We start from the raw sequence: 14,910 nt of genomic DNA on the forward strand, positions 1-14,910 counted from the left end.
AAGAAGGGGTGAGCAGGAGAGGGAAGGGGTGAACAGGAGAGGGAAGGGGTGAGCAGGAGAAGAATAGGTGAGCAGGAGGGGAAGGGGGTGAGCAGGAGAAGAACGGGTGAGCAGGAGAGGGAAGGGGGTGAGCAGGAGAAGAACGGGTGAGCAGGAGAGAGAAGGGGGTGAGTAGGAGAAGAAGGGGTGAGTAGGAGAGGGGAGGGGTGAGCAGGAGGGGAGTCCCCCAGCAGTGGAGTGAAGCATCTGTACTGGGCCACCGGACCCCGTGTCCGAACCTGACAGCTCCTTCGCTGTGAGTGACTCCTAACACGTCAGCTTTAACTTGTTCTGCTCCGCCTTCTGCCAGCTGTCAGGTGGCCAACGACCTGACTGTGATCACCTAGAGTGCCAGGGAAGGGGTCACCTCGTTTCTCCCACTGTCAGTGGGAGTCGCTGCCCCCTGCCCCCCTGCCGTGTGAGCCCCCCACCCCCCTGCCGTGTGAGCCGCTGTTCTCCCTTCAGCCTCTTTGTGCTTGGCATCCTGGTAACCACTTCCCTGTGACTCCAGCAGCCTCAGTTGCCCCTTGCTGTGTGTCTGGCTGTATCCACATGAGGACACCTGGGGAATCCCCAGGGCATCAGGGGCCTTCTCAGTCCCATCCTGGCTTCTCCTCACCCCTAAAATGGTGGCAATAAAATCCACCCGCAGGGCCTCTGTGAAGACGGAAGAGCCGGTGCACATACAGAAGGAGGCATGTGCCCTGCACCCTGCGGTGCACAACGACATCCACCCCGTCAACTGGGGCACACCTGGGTTAGTCCCTAGGATGACGTATGCCTGATGCTCCACGCTCCTCTTCTAGGAAGACAAGTAGTGAACGGGATGGGGACGGCAGTGACAAAGAAGCAGCCTGCCCCAGGGCTGAGGTGGCCCTGGGTGGTTCCTGCCATGCCTGGAATGCGACTCCCTTCTTCCATCCAGGGGTTCTTGAGAGGCAGGTGACAGTGATGTCAGAAAATTGGAGGGGGCCACAGTCACCCCCAAACAACACACACTGGTTCATTATCCTTGCACTTGAAGACTAATGAGTCACAATTTTGGGGGACTCCTCCTCTCAGGGGTGGAGATACCGGGTTGAAAGTCACTTTCCCACTGAGCTTTCTCAGCTTCCCGGAGGCACCTTGGAGCCTGGGTTTTGAAGCTTCAGAAAGAACAGGACCTTCCTCAGGGGACTGAGCTCACGGAAGGCGGCTGCGCAGGAGCCCGGAATTGTGGGTGGCCCCAGCACAGGTGAGGGAGGCAGGAGGGATGGCAGGCCAATAGCAGCACAGGTGCCCAAGGAGGGCCAACGTAGCTGCGTCCTGCCTGGCTTGAATCCCAGTGTTTGCCAGCTGGGAAGCCAGCCCCGTCCAGGCTTCCAGGGCTACACCTGTGTCCTCCCCTCCCGCTGCCCCACGGGGATAGCAGGTGATGACGGATTGATTTGCCCCACTTCGTGTCCTGTTCAGGATAGAAGCACGGCCTGCTCCTCGAAGGGGCTCGGGCACTAGAGTGGCAATGGTGTCAGCACTCTGACACCCTGCCCTTCACATTGTCAAGGAGGAGGACAGGGTAGGAGGCCAAGGTCATCACTTAAGGTCTAAGAGCAGAGGGGAGTGGGGCCCCGACCTGGTAGGTCCCTCCCAGTTGTTCGGGTTTGTGCTTGAAGGCCAGAGCCAGGGAGACGCCCATTGTTCCCACAAGGGGCTCCTTCTGGCCCCAAGGCCCAGCTGGTTGACTGAGCAAAGCTCCTTTACCCCACTTCCTCCTAAATGTGAATCACTGTGAAAGGCCCCTTTGCCCTTGTGGGGACATACATCTGGTCCCTGAAGCTGTCATACAGTTCAGACAGCTGGAGCCGTTGCTCGGCTCACAGGTCCAAGTGCAAACAGCAGCTCCCTGTGCTGGCCAGGGCTCCCCAGGGAAAAGATCCATGGGCTCTGCAGATAGGGGGTTCACTCCAAGGGACCGGTTCAGGTGACTGCGGAGACCAGTGAAGTCTGCAGGGCAGATGAGCCGAGGGGGACAGTGCAGCTGGGCCCACGGGCTGGCGGTGGGCACAAGCTTCCCTCTGGGGAGTCAGACTAGGCCCTCGAAGTCCACTGGTTTGTCTAAAATCACCTTCCCAGGAACATCTAGAATCCTGTTTGACCATGTCCCTGTCCTGTGGCCATGCCCAGCTGACCTCAGCCTCTCACTGGCCTGCTCCCCACCTTTTCCATCAGTAGGCATGAGATTCTCCAGCAGCATTCAAGTAACTTCAGACTAATATGGGTCAGTATGTGGGACGGGGCTTCTCGGATGGCCAGAGGGGCTAGCAGAGGACTTTGGGGCAGTTAACAGAGCATGCGTTCCATCTTGGCGTTAGTTTCTTCTGGGAGATCTTCCTCATATAAAAACTGGCTTCTTCCCACCCCAGTCACAGACTCCTGGGGGCAGGACAGAGTTTATTTCTTCTGTGGCCCACCCTCCTCCCTCCCCCAACAACAGTGAGAGTGTCGTCACCCAGGGCACCAACGTGGGTCCTGGTACAGTTTGGAGAAAGGAGGGAGGAGGGTGTAAAAAATCACCCCTAAACTCAGTGGCTTAAAATAGCAACAATCACCTAAATCTGTCACAGTGTCTGTGGATCGGCAAATCAGAAGTGCCTTGGCTGGGGATTCTGTCCTAGAGTCTGTCTCGGGGTCACAATTACAGGTCAGCTGTGACCATAGTCATCGGTAGGCCTCACAGTGGGTGGGCGACTCACTCCCACAGCAGCCCCCCTCACAGCTGGAGGATGATGCTGGCTGCTGGTGGAGGCTTCAATTTCTCTCCAGGGGACTGGCAGCTGGTTCCCCAGAACAGGCTGTTCCATCCAGCAGACCAAGACATACTGTAATGCCTTTCATGAGGAAGGCTTGGAAGTCACACACTGTCATCTCTGTGGTATTCTGTTGTCACAGGAAGGGTGGACCACACCAGGGCAGTCATACCAGGAGGAGGGTGTGTTGGTCCCATTTTGGAGAAGGCAGCCAGCACGTGTGTTTAGCAGCTTGCTCTGACCGGCAGTGGTCCTGTGTCCCTGTGAAGGTGCAGATAACCAGGAATTGAAGCAGCGAATCCCACACTCTGACTGCAGGTGTCCTGAAGGGCTCTGGTCTCACCGGAATAATTAATGTGGGAAATGGAACCCCACACACACCTAACTCAGCTGGGAGTTAGGGTGATTGGATTCTCGTGTGGGTTCAGCTGGAAACTATCCACATCCCCCAGGCAAATCATTTAAACTTTCTGCCTGTTATTTTTCTTATCTGTAACTTTGGAATAGTCTATTCCCTGCTCACTCCCCTGCTCTCCTGGGAATATGTTCAGTGAAAACATGACCTGGGCACGCTGAGCGTTTTCTCATTGGGCTCACGTTCTCCATGAGTTTGTGAGAAAGTCTTATTTTTTTTTAATTTCAAATTAATATGAGGGTACAAATTTTTAGGTTACATTGTTTCCAATTCTAGGGTAAAGTTCAAGTTGTAGTTGAGCCCTTCACATTGTGCACATGAGGTGGGATCCCCCAATTGCCCCGCCCTCCTCCTGCCAGTCCCCTTCCTCTCTCCCGTCTCCCTCCCTCCGGTCTCCTCCCTCTTACTAGACTGTATTTTTGCGTTATCATTTGTGTGGGTATGTAATTGTCTATCTTTTGGTTTCACATTAGTATTGCATACATTGGATTTTTTTTTCCATTCTTGAGCTACTTTACCAACTCCATCCAGGTAAACATAAAAGATGTAAAGTCTCCATCTTTTCTTGTGGTTAAATAACACTCCACGGTGTACATACGGCACAGTTTGTTAATCCATTCATGGGTTGGTGGGCATTTGGGTTGATTTCACGACTTGACAATTGTGAAATGAGCTGCAATAAACACTCTGGTGTGAATGACTTTTTTTTTGTCTGGAGACAGAGTCTTATATGTCACCCTGGGTAGAGTGCTGTGGTGTCACAGCTCACAGCAAGCTCAAACTCTTGGGCTTAAGCAAGTCCCTTGCCTCAACCTCCTAAGTAGCTGGGACTACAGGTGCCTGCCACAACCGCTGGCTATTTTGTTGTTGTTGTCGTCATTGTTTTAGCTGGTTCAAGCTGGGTCCCACATACTGACCCATATTAGTCTGAAGTTACTTGAATGCTGCTGGAGAATCTCATGCCTGATGATGGAAAAGGTTTGAACCTGCCAGCCTCAGTGTATGTGGCTGATGCTGTAACCACTGAGCTGGTAAAATGGTAAAATGATTTTTGTTCTTCTGGGTAGACAGTAATGAGATTGTGGAATCAGATGGAAGATCAATATTTAGTTCTTTAAGAATTCTCCATCCTTCTTTCCATAGAGGCTGTATTAGTTTGCAGTCCCGCCAGCATAGAAGTTTTTTCTTTCTTTCACATCCACGCCAGCATCTGCAGTGTTGGGACTTTGTGATGTGAGTTCATCTCGCTGGGATTAGGTGCTTTCTCAGAGTGGTTATGATCTGCATTTCTCTGACGATCAAGAAACTCTCAAATTCTTCACAGTCCCTTTCTAGAGAAAGGTGTAAGCTCAGTGAGATTCTCCGAGGCCTGGAGGTGACTTGCAGAGTGAGGTTTTTAGGGGAGTTCAGTTCACAGGGTCCAAAGCCCTCAGCATCCGCAGCCTTTGTCTCAGGTGGCAGCTCTTGGTGCCACCAGAGTGGCAGTAGATGTGCAGGGACACGCAGGCTTCGTGTGCATTTCAAGGGCTGGTAGACCCTCTGGAGCTCATCTGTGAATTTCCCTAATGGTCCAAGCTCTAAATTAAAAACCCCGCCTTGGGGAGTGGTGTGTAAGGGCCACTGAGATCAGCTATGAGAAATTAGACCATGCAGAAAAGAACGGGGCAGGCAGGCGAGTGAATTAGATGACTCCCTGCCTGGCTGCCACTGCCTGGGTCACTCCTCATCCTAGCTTTGTCTTCCAGGAGTCATCCCTCTAGGCCGAGGTCCCTCAGAAGTAGCTCCCTGGGCATGCCAGGGGTGTGGGGACCCAAGAGGCCTCAGACCCACGAGCACCACAAGGTCTTTAAGGCCAGCCACCCCCAAACCCGTGCACAGCCTCGGATGTGGAACTGTACCCGTTCCAGAGACAAGCATGTGGGCCGTGTAGCAGCCCATGAACTCCTACCGCACATTAGTAATCACCTTCCCCACCACACAGGTCTCACAGACTCTAGAAGCTCATAAAATCTACTGAAGTAAATGTGATGCCCGCAGAGGGTGTCAGCACATGTGCCCACCAGGATGACGTTCAGTGAAGAGAATGCCTAAGTCCCTCTGGAGAGCTAGGTCTGCTTGTCAGGTAGGAAAACCGAGCCAAAGCCAGGGATCCCCAGCACCCCCAGTACCCCCAGCCCTGATGTGGCTGCAGAGGCAGAGACTTGCTCCAGTGCTGAGGCTGGAGGGAGCCAGGGGGCTGTGTCTGGCCTGGGTGGCCGTGGGCACAAGCGGGCTGCAGCCACTGCTCTCTGCAGCCACTGCTCACTGGTGCTTTGGATGGTCAGGGCCATGTTCATCTCTCCAGGAAGCTGGATCCCCCAAGGAACCACTGTGGAGTCTTCCAGCCTCATGCCCAGCCCTCCCCTGCCTGGTTTCCTCCCCAGCTGGACATCTTGCTCTAGGAGTAACTTAGAGCAGGATCCCTAGAGAGAGACTCCCTGATGGAGAGTTGTCTGGGGAAGGCTTGGGGGCAGTGCCCTTGGAGGCACCCCTGTAGGCAGAGGAGGCACAGCTCTTGAGTGGCGGCCTTGACCTGAGTTCTGAGGCTGGGATGACCTTTGACATTGTCCTAACTTGAGAGAAAGGACCAAGCCAAGAGTCCCCATGTCACAATCCTTAGCTATGTGCCATCCCCTAAGAGGGCTGTCACCTTGGACCAGGTGGGTCCCTGGGCAGGGAAGGACAGGAAAGGGCCAGCTCAGGGACGCCAGTAGCCCTCATGGCCAGGATCCAGGCCATGGAGCCTTGGTGCCCCATGGTGCTCCTTGGGGCCCCAGGTGGATCATGACAGTATCTGCTGAGTTTAATTTAATCGAACCCTACTTGAACTGGTGGACAATGAGCATGAGAAGGACACAGCAATGTTACCAGCCACTGTTCACCTGCACAGCTGTCCACAGCGGTGTCACCAGCCACTGTTCACCTGCACAGCCGTCAACTGCAGGGCGCTGCTGGTCAGGCTCTAACAAGGCCGGAGGAGCCCCCGTGTTGAAATCTAGAGATGGTTTATTCACTTCCAAGGCCGTGGTCATAGAGAAGTTGGGGAACTGGACTCTGGTATCAGTCAAGGACCCAGGGATCTCTGTACACCCAGTGAAGTGTTGGCAAACCATAAACTTAGTCTAGAATAAAATGCTTTGAAGGTAGAACCACTTTAAGACAGGAAGATACAGTGTAACCCTGTAACCTATGAGTGGGAGTCTGACATGTACTATGATGAGTGATAACAAGCTGATGTTGACTTTGACTGTGAGAAGAAAACTAACAAAGGGAAAGGAGGGGACAGCAGTTCTTTGGGGAGACCTACCCACTGCTCTCCAGAATCACTGGCTTTTCTGCAAATAATGGTGAAACTGTTGCCCTCTTGTCCACTTCTCCGCTGCTTGGCTTGGGTGACAGTGGACGGACTCCTTTGTCCCACAACATATTTTGGTGACCATGAAGAGACCACTGGCTGGGTGCCTTGGTGGTGTTTCTCAAAGTGGGGTGTGTACACATGGGTCACCCTCCAGGGCTCAGGGCTTATTTTTACCAAGTGCCTCAGGAGATCTGACATGCCTGCTATGCAAGTGACCTGGACCTGGAAGTCCCGGCTGGCCTGCCTCCTGCTCATATTCCTCCCTACACTCTGAGCCAGCAAAGACCCACCAGCTCCTGTGATGCCTGGTCAGCTGGTCATTAGGCTGTATCTAGAAAGGACCCCTGACCAGACAAGAATTAGAAGGGGCCATGAACCTGTCATTTTCTCAGAGTCTCCATCTTGCTGCCTGCATGGGCCCAGCCCAGCTCTGCAGTGGCTGCAGGCTGTGTTGGGATGTTAGCACTGGACAGTTGGAGAGCCCCTGAGGGAATGTGCAGGACGTCCAAACCAGCCCTGCTGAGAGGGGCAGCTGGTTCCTGCCGGGGCCCCAGAGACAGCTTATCATTAAGGGGAGTGATGTGACGCTGTGGCTTTCCAGAGTGCCTCTTGGCAGCCTCCTTGCCTTCCCAAGGCCTGACATCCCCATGTGCACAGTGGCAGTGACTGAGCACAGGTAAAGAGTGGCCATTTCAGAGCTCGTGGTTTGCACAAGGGAATCCAGGCAGGCAGGAGCAGCCATCAGAAGGCTGGCTGCCCAGCCAGACTGCCAGGACACCCCTCCAGGCCAGCCCAATTCCCTACGGCTCCATCCTCCTCCTTTCCCCCTGTTCCCTGGTCCTACGGTCCCATGGTCCCTGCTGAACCTTGGCAGCTCTTCTCTGGAAAAAAATAACATTTATATTCTCTCCAGAATCCCAGTGTGACAATGAAGCCTACCTGTTACAGGATGAATGTGTTCTCTGAAAGTGCTGCTGGAGCCCTGCTCCCAGAGGGGCGGTATCTGTAGGTGGGGGCCTTTGGGAGGACTTAGGGTTAGATGAGGTCATGAAGGTGGTTGGGATTAGCACCATGTGAGAAGATACACCAGAGAACTCTCTCTTTCTCTCTCTCTCAGTCTGCTGAATGAGCACACAGTGATAAGGTGGCTGTCTGTGAGCCAGGAAGAGAATTCTCCCTGGGGAACTGAATAGGCTGGCACCCTGCCCTTAGACTTCTGACCTCCCAACCATGAGAATTGAGTGCCTGTGGCTCAGGCCACCCTGCCTGTGCACTGTCATAGCAGCTAAGACAGCAGATGAGAGCACATGGAGACCAAGATCCAGAGCTCGCTCCAGCCAGGGGTTGGCCACCACCATCACTTGCATTTGGTGGCAGAGGCTCCAAGGTGGGCAGAGGTGTGGGGAAGCTTAATGCTGGAGGGAAGGGAAGGGGCATCCTGGGAAACTTGTCAGGGGTTTGCATTTGAACATTCCAGTTGGTCCTAAGCTGGAGGAGGCCCACATTAGGAAAGCCGGCAGTTACTGCTCAAGTCCTGACTGTTTGGGCCAGTCACTTGCAGGGGCTGTGGGTCAGAGTTGCTAACCCTAACGTTCAAGAGCACATTGTCAGGCTAGTGGGCACAGAGGTCCCCCTACATGCACGTCTTTGTGAATGGGGTGGCCATGTCCTAGGAGCTGATAGAGACGAATAGCCCAGGAGTCTGGGAGCAGAGCGCAGAAGTGTGCAGGGTGCTCCACAGCTACACAGTGAAAGTTGGTTAGTAAAACATTTTAAAAACTCATTTAAAACTAAAATAAAAATGACACAAGTGTCATACCTACCCAACTTGAACCCACAGGGAAGGTGGGCAGGCCTGGCAAGTCCACACCAAAGTCCCCCCAAAGCCAAGCTAGAGCTGGGGGAGACAGAGGGTTCTCCAAATGGGAACTGAGTGTCCCTGGTGGTTGTGGCCACTTTTTTCAGGGCCATTGCTGCCCCATCATCCCACACATGGGGCTTTAACTTGGGAAAGTATAAAGCAGTGATGCCACCAGGAGAGGGGCCTCCATAGAGAGGGGCAGGCCGGGGTGTCGCTATCTAGAGATGACAGCATCAGACTTAGCTCTTCTGCTCCTGGTTCCTAAGGAATCTCATTCTGCTTCTGGTTCTTCATCCACAAGGGTGACAAGAGCCAACTACCTCAGCTGGGACAACCATGCCCATCCCAGCTTCTAAAGCAGTGGCTTCTCACAGATCAGACATGTTTGTTTAATTGATGCTCCACTTTTGGGCCGGGCCACGTTTCCATTGGACTTTGAATTAATAACAACAAAATAAACTGATGTATTTTCAGCAGATGGAGAAGTTTCTCTCAAGTTCTCCAGTGGGCAATGCTATGGTTTCCACTGAGAACCAACTTCCCCTCCCAGCTCTGTGTCTCTGCCCTAAAACGGACACAATTCAGACCCACTGCTCTGGGTTGGGACTTCCATATATTTGCTACTGCCATGGGGTGGGGGGAAGGGGTCTTCACCTGACATGCAGTGGGCTCTTGAAGGAACACATCCCTTTTGGTAAGGCTGGATATGTTCTCTGGAACCTTCCTGGAGCCCTGCACTCCTTCTTGGTCGAGAGGAGGAGGATAAGTGAAAAAAGAGCAGTCCGGTGGTAAAATAATGTTTTATTCCACGGGTGAACAAACACTACCATGCCACGTCCCCACTTCCCTCTGACCAGATCTTGTGGCCAGAGCTGGGTCCCTGCTCAGACCTGATTGCCTCTGCAGTCGGTCAAGCCCACTGAAATAGCCAAAGCACAATCCTGTGGCATTCAGATCAGTCCTTTTTGCCAGCACGGACCACCCTCAGCACATCCTGTGATGGGGGTCTTCCAACAGACCCAACTGCAACTGGCATCCAAAACTTGTGTGGATGAAACCAAAACCCCAGACACCAAAAAGCGACATGGACACGTCTCCTCCGCTGATAGGACATCAAGGACAGACACCCCCGGCAGGACTGGAAACAGCAGAAATCAGTCCTGATGTTCAGGTTGTCGACAGGGTCCAAAGGAAATGACGGAAATTGATATATTTCAAACTAGCACTTCTGGAGAGTCCAGACCAGCCACAGTGTCCGCATGCAAGCTCAACACAGGCCAGTCTGGTGGGCAGGGGCAGCTGCACAGACGGCTGACATACATTCCTTTCTCTATATACAAAGGCATGAAATATACATGGGTGTGCTGGCTGCAGGAGTGGTCAGAGTGTGTCCTACCCAGCTAATGTAGCCTGCCACCCTCACTACTGGCAACAGGGGGACAGAGCCACCCTCGAGACAGGAGAGCAAACTGACCTGCAGGGTTCCCAAGACCTGAGCACACACACAGGCCTGGGGGTGGTCAGCACTTTGCCTTATGTTTTCAACCAATGCCCTAGGGAAAGAATTAATACCTTACCAAGGCGGACAAGGACGGTTTTCAGGACATATGTAAATGGACAGTGTGGCCCTGCAGCCAGGCTCTAATGTAGCTCAGTGAGGAGAGCTTTGTCCACGTCTTCTCTCAAGGGGACACTCCTGGAGGTCTCCCCACTTAGCAATGTCTCCACCAGCCTGAAGTCAGCCTCGAGGGGGGCGCCGCTCCTTCTGTCTGTCTCCTTATCCAAACAGCGCAGTCTATACATTGATGGAAGAAAGGACAGCAAAACCAAAAAGAAAACAAAACAAAGCCCAGCAGAGCAACCCCGTGACCGGAGACCAGGAGCGTCAGGTTAAAACCATAGAAAAATACGAATGGGTTCTATACGGTTAACCATTGGCATAGCTATAGTGATACTTTGTACAGAGGAGGGTCCGTCCTCAGGGGTAGCCCCTTCTGATGCTGAATCTCCTAATGACAGGAAGGAGCAAGCTGATCCTGTCACGTGCTGCTAAACACTTGTGCTATCATCCTCCCACTGTTTGGTCCAGGGCACTGGTCTACCGGACGGGACGTGACACTGCGGACGTGGACACAGGACTCTAACACAGAGGGTGGGTCTTGATGCTACTGCTGAGAGCTTGAATCTGGGGGTCAGAGCAGCCTCCCACCAGTGTCCTTGGCTGTCTTCCTTGGGAAGGGGCCATGGGATGCTCCAGTCACTCTGGGCCAGGAGGAGGTGCCGCTGCTGTGGAGGTACCCCCACACGGTAGGGGCTGTGGAAGGTGATGGCCACCAGGGAAGGGACCTGTTTCCCAAGCAGAGCTGCCATCAGTGTCCGACACATACATGCTGTGACGGCGGCCTCGCCCCAGCCCTCAGCTGCACGGCGCTGCGGAGAGACCACATGGCAGGCCGTTAGTCATCCTCCTCATCCTCTTTCGTGGCGACTGTCGGCACTTTGTCCTGAACCCTGAAGCACTCCACGAAGAAGCTGATGATGGCACGGTGCAGGTGCTGTTGCAGGGCGGTGCTGTGGAGGTGATGGCCCTCGTCCGGATATATCTGCAGGGGAGGCCCAGAAGTTACACACCCACTGCCTGGATGGGGTCGCACCCCGTGAGACCCTAGCAACACGTGGCTCTGGCCTTTAGGTGATGGAGGACATTTCCTAACCTTCGTGGCCCTGACGTGCCTTTCCCTCACTCCTGGGAACTCTGCCCAAGGTGGCTGTCCCATGTAGAGGCACATGGAAGCCACCAACGTCATCCCAACACCCCTGCGCCCCCACGGGCCTGGCCCTGGTTGACCTGATGGAGGAAATCAGACTCTTCATCCCACGCTGTCTATACTAGATGGCCTCACTGGAATCAGTGACGTGGACACGTACTTGGGGCTACGGAGGCTGAAGCCCAGGTCTGGGGGTGTCAGGATCCAAAAGGGAATGGGAAGAATTCGGCACCATCTGCGTAACTGTCTGTGTGTGCTGAGTCCTGTGGTCGTGTGTCTGCAGGGCCAACACCCTGCTTTCACATCCCAGTCAGGGTCCTCTCTGGCCTGGGTCACTCTCCTGGGCCTGGGTTTCCTGGTAAGCTGGGTGGGTGGTGACTAATAGAATCTCGCTTGTGTTTTGTGAGAACTAAGTGATCCCATATCCTACACAGGGCTCAGGGCAAGCCTGGGCCCACGGGCCTGTTGTCAGTACCTGATGCCAACAGTGGGTTGGCTGTTTATTCCATCGGCAGTGCAGGACTGGCCCTGTCCTCAGTGTGTGGGAGCATCCCTGCACATGTAGGCTCAGAGTCGAGCCTGGCTGGGGGTCCAGGTCTCTCCATGATGCCACACTGCCTCCTGTACTTTGAACCCTGACTTCACCTTCTGTTTGTGGAGAGTGGCACTCACTTTAAAGTATTTGCTAATGATATCACCAGACTACCCCATGTGAAAATACCAAATAGTGTCTAAGGGCACAGAGAAGAAGCTGGTCTCCTTTTGCCTCAGGTACCTGCCCCCAGCTCTCACCTGGAGCAGGGCAGGCCACAGATCCTCGGAGTGTCTGTGAAGACACTCACGGAGTAGCTCTGAGTGGGTCCCTTTGCTGACCCCAGCAGAGCCCGGCAGACTGCACCCCGCCATGTGTCTTGGGGACACAGCACACGCAGCTCTGCCTCTGGACTATGTGGCTGTGTCGGGCATGTGAAATGATTTAACGGTGCCAGGACAACTGCTGGGCTTACTATGCAAGGGAAACATCTTCCAGAAGGAAATTCAAATGTGACATAACCGAGTCCTCCTGTGCCTGAGTCAGCGCTAGGGCCAACTTCCCTGCAGGCCGGATGCTCTCCCTGACTGGCCTGGCTGCACAGGGCCCACCACAGGCCAGCAGGTGCGGGGCGCAGCGGCCAGCACAGTGCAGGGGCTCTCAGAGGGAGATGGGGTGCCTGCCATTTGTCATCTAGGACCTGTTTATCTCTGGACCTGAAAAGACCATCAGCCACACCCATTTCACCAAAAGAACAAAGGGCAAGAAGGAAACGGTGAAGTTTCCAGAAGCAGCTTCGTGCATCACTGGGAAGAGCCTAGGCTTGCTCACCGCTGCTGGGTTAGCATGTGATGGACACCATTGGGTGGGGCCATGGACTCCGTCCTGGGAAGGGCACAGCTCCTTCACTACTGGACCTCAGCCTGGTGCTCAGTAATCTGTGGTGTGTTCAGGGGAACCCGGGGGGAGGAGGACTCAGGACCCTCTGGCTCTGGTCTCAGCAGCCCCTCCCAGTGGCAGGAACACACCAGCTGCACTACAGAACCACCTGGTGTGGGCCGGGGTGGAAGAGTACTGGTTGCTCTAAGGGGGTTTGGACACAGCCGAGTGCTGAGCCCGGCCGTCCTTAATTAGAAGAAAAAGTTAAGCTAGTGCTGATTTGTGGACCTGTCACTCCCTGGCTGTCCTGAACCAACTGGCTCTTTCTCTGTGAAGGGGCTGTCTGCTCGAGTGGCAGCAGGGGCTGTGTGTACTGTACCTGGAGGCTGTAATTCGACTTCCCTCTAATAAGCTGTGTGATGAGTTCTGCTGTGTGCTGAAAGTGGATTTTTTCTGTTAAAAAAAGAAAAAAAGCAAGGTGTTTGTCAAAACCCATAGTGCTGTCGTGGGAGTGCAACGTGGGGAGCTCACATCCAGTCCTTACCGTCAGCCGTGGCATGAATGATCAGAAATTTCTGCTCCTCCAGCGCAGAGATCCGATGGGCTACCTTGGTCATCTGCACAGGCAGAAGCAAGGGGACAGGGTGAGTGGGCTGCGCTGTGAGCGCTGGCCATTTCTGCTGGAAACTGATGGAGAAGGTCAGTGACGTGTCCGGGACATTGCACCCCGGAGAATGTGCAGTGATAGGACAGCCTCCTGCAGCCTGGCTCTCCCTGCATTAGCTCCTTTGAGGACCAGGAGGCAGGAAGGGAGAAAAGGAAAGCGAGTTTCCCCCAACTCCAGGTGGCCTCAGAGGCCAGTGCGTCCCTGGAGCCCCAGGGCCAGTGGAGTTCCCACCCTGAAGACGCAGGCCTGCCTGGCACCGCACACGGCTTGCAGACAGTGTCCGACATCCGCGCTGAGCATCTGTGTGGCTCTGACTTGGGAGGTGGTGTCAGAGGAGTTTTCTGTTCTTATTCTCCCAAAGTGGCACCAGCTGTGGTGCAGGAGAGCCAGGCCTCATCCATCTGGATGGCCCTATGGACTTATCTCTCCAGTCCTGGGGGGATCAGGCTGAGTTAAGAGGCCCCACTAAGTCACATCAGGGCCTGGTGGAAGGTTGTGTTCAGGGCTTTCTCGAGGTGGGCTTTGATGGGGGACAGGAAGAGGAGTGGGGAGCAGAGTCAGGCTGGGGCTGGAGGGGTGGGGGGAGCTTGGAGAAGGGGCTGACTGATCTCCTCACATCCCCACCTGCCACGTGGCAGCTGTGCCCACATACCTCGTACGCCCTGTTGTCCAGCCCATGGAGGCCCAGGTACCTTTCGGAAAACGCGGATGCTGGACAGAAGCAGAGGGAAGGGGGTCACCTCCTGTGGGTGCAGCACCCAGAGCCCGGGGAGCGCCCTGGGATACCACGAATGTTTGTTTTGTGAACACACCACCTAAATTTCTTGGGTCTTTACACAGGTAACCAGACAGTCCAGCAGCAACATTAAAATACACAAGCGTTGGTGGGTAGATTTTTCTCAGAAGAGCAAAACCTTCATTGAGCCTAACCTAATTGATGTGACTCCTACATTAACAGGTGAGCCCTGCTCCATCTTCATGCCAAGGAGGGGTACAGGCAGCGAGACAGCACATCTCCTTCAGGGTTTGCTTATTTTGTAAAAAGTCTGGCCTGTCCCTGCTCCATCTAGACCCCAGCTATGCGTGAGGACCTGCTGCCTGCAGGAGACGGAGGCTGCCCCACCAGGCAGGTCAGGGAGGAGATCCTCACACAACAGCTCAGGGCCCCAGGGTGACCCACTAATGGGCATTTGAATCAGGTAAATTTGAAACACCACATGATCTCAAAATTAAGAAAGTCTCACTGAATTTGAAAAATGCACATGTACTCCCATGAGAAAATTACTCTTAAATTATTAAAATTTTGAACAGGAGAACTTTTGAATAAGTTGAGATTTGCATTAGAAAGAGCCCATCTTTGTGAGACTTTTGGCTGTCAGAGGGTGGCCTCCCCCTTGGTGGTCCCTGCATTACTCAGTGGGGCCCAAGATGCTGGGATGGGACCCTGAGGGGCCTCCTTCCTGGGGTTGAAGGGTTTCCAGCAGGGCTCTGGCAGGCCAGCGGCCAGAGGCCTCTTGGCTCCCACCTCCCTTGGCAGTGCTGTTTAGCAGCCTGAGTGTGAGTTCT

At 54.2% G+C, this 14,910-nt stretch overlaps 1 protein-coding gene across 4 annotated transcripts in view; it reads right to left on the bottom strand.

Moving 5' to 3' along the window:
* Positions 1-9,307: 9,307 nt before the first annotated feature.
* DPP6 (dipeptidyl peptidase like 6) overlaps positions 9,308-14,910 on the bottom strand; it is a 928,521-nt gene continuing 922,918 nt past the window's right edge. For all 4 annotated transcript variants that reach the window (XM_003792026.3, XM_012806527.2, XM_012806530.2 and 1 more), the window contains 4 exons: positions 13,997-14,055; positions 13,222-13,294; positions 13,057-13,130; positions 9,308-11,101 (listed from right to left, as the gene is read on the bottom strand). In XM_003792026.3, the coding sequence (XP_003792074.1) occupies positions 10,955-11,101; positions 13,057-13,130; positions 13,222-13,294; positions 13,997-14,055 (353 nt within the window). In that variant the 3' untranslated portion in view covers positions 9,308-10,954. The remainder of the gene's footprint in view (positions 11,102-13,056; positions 13,131-13,221; positions 13,295-13,996; positions 14,056-14,910) is intronic.

The sequence above is a fragment of the Otolemur garnettii genome, unplaced genomic scaffold (assembly GCF_000181295.1).
Source record: "Otolemur garnettii isolate 467f Iridium unplaced genomic scaffold, OtoGar3 scaffold00053, whole genome shotgun sequence".
In the NCBI taxonomy this organism is placed as follows: Eukaryota; Metazoa; Chordata; class Mammalia; order Primates; family Galagidae; genus Otolemur; species Otolemur garnettii.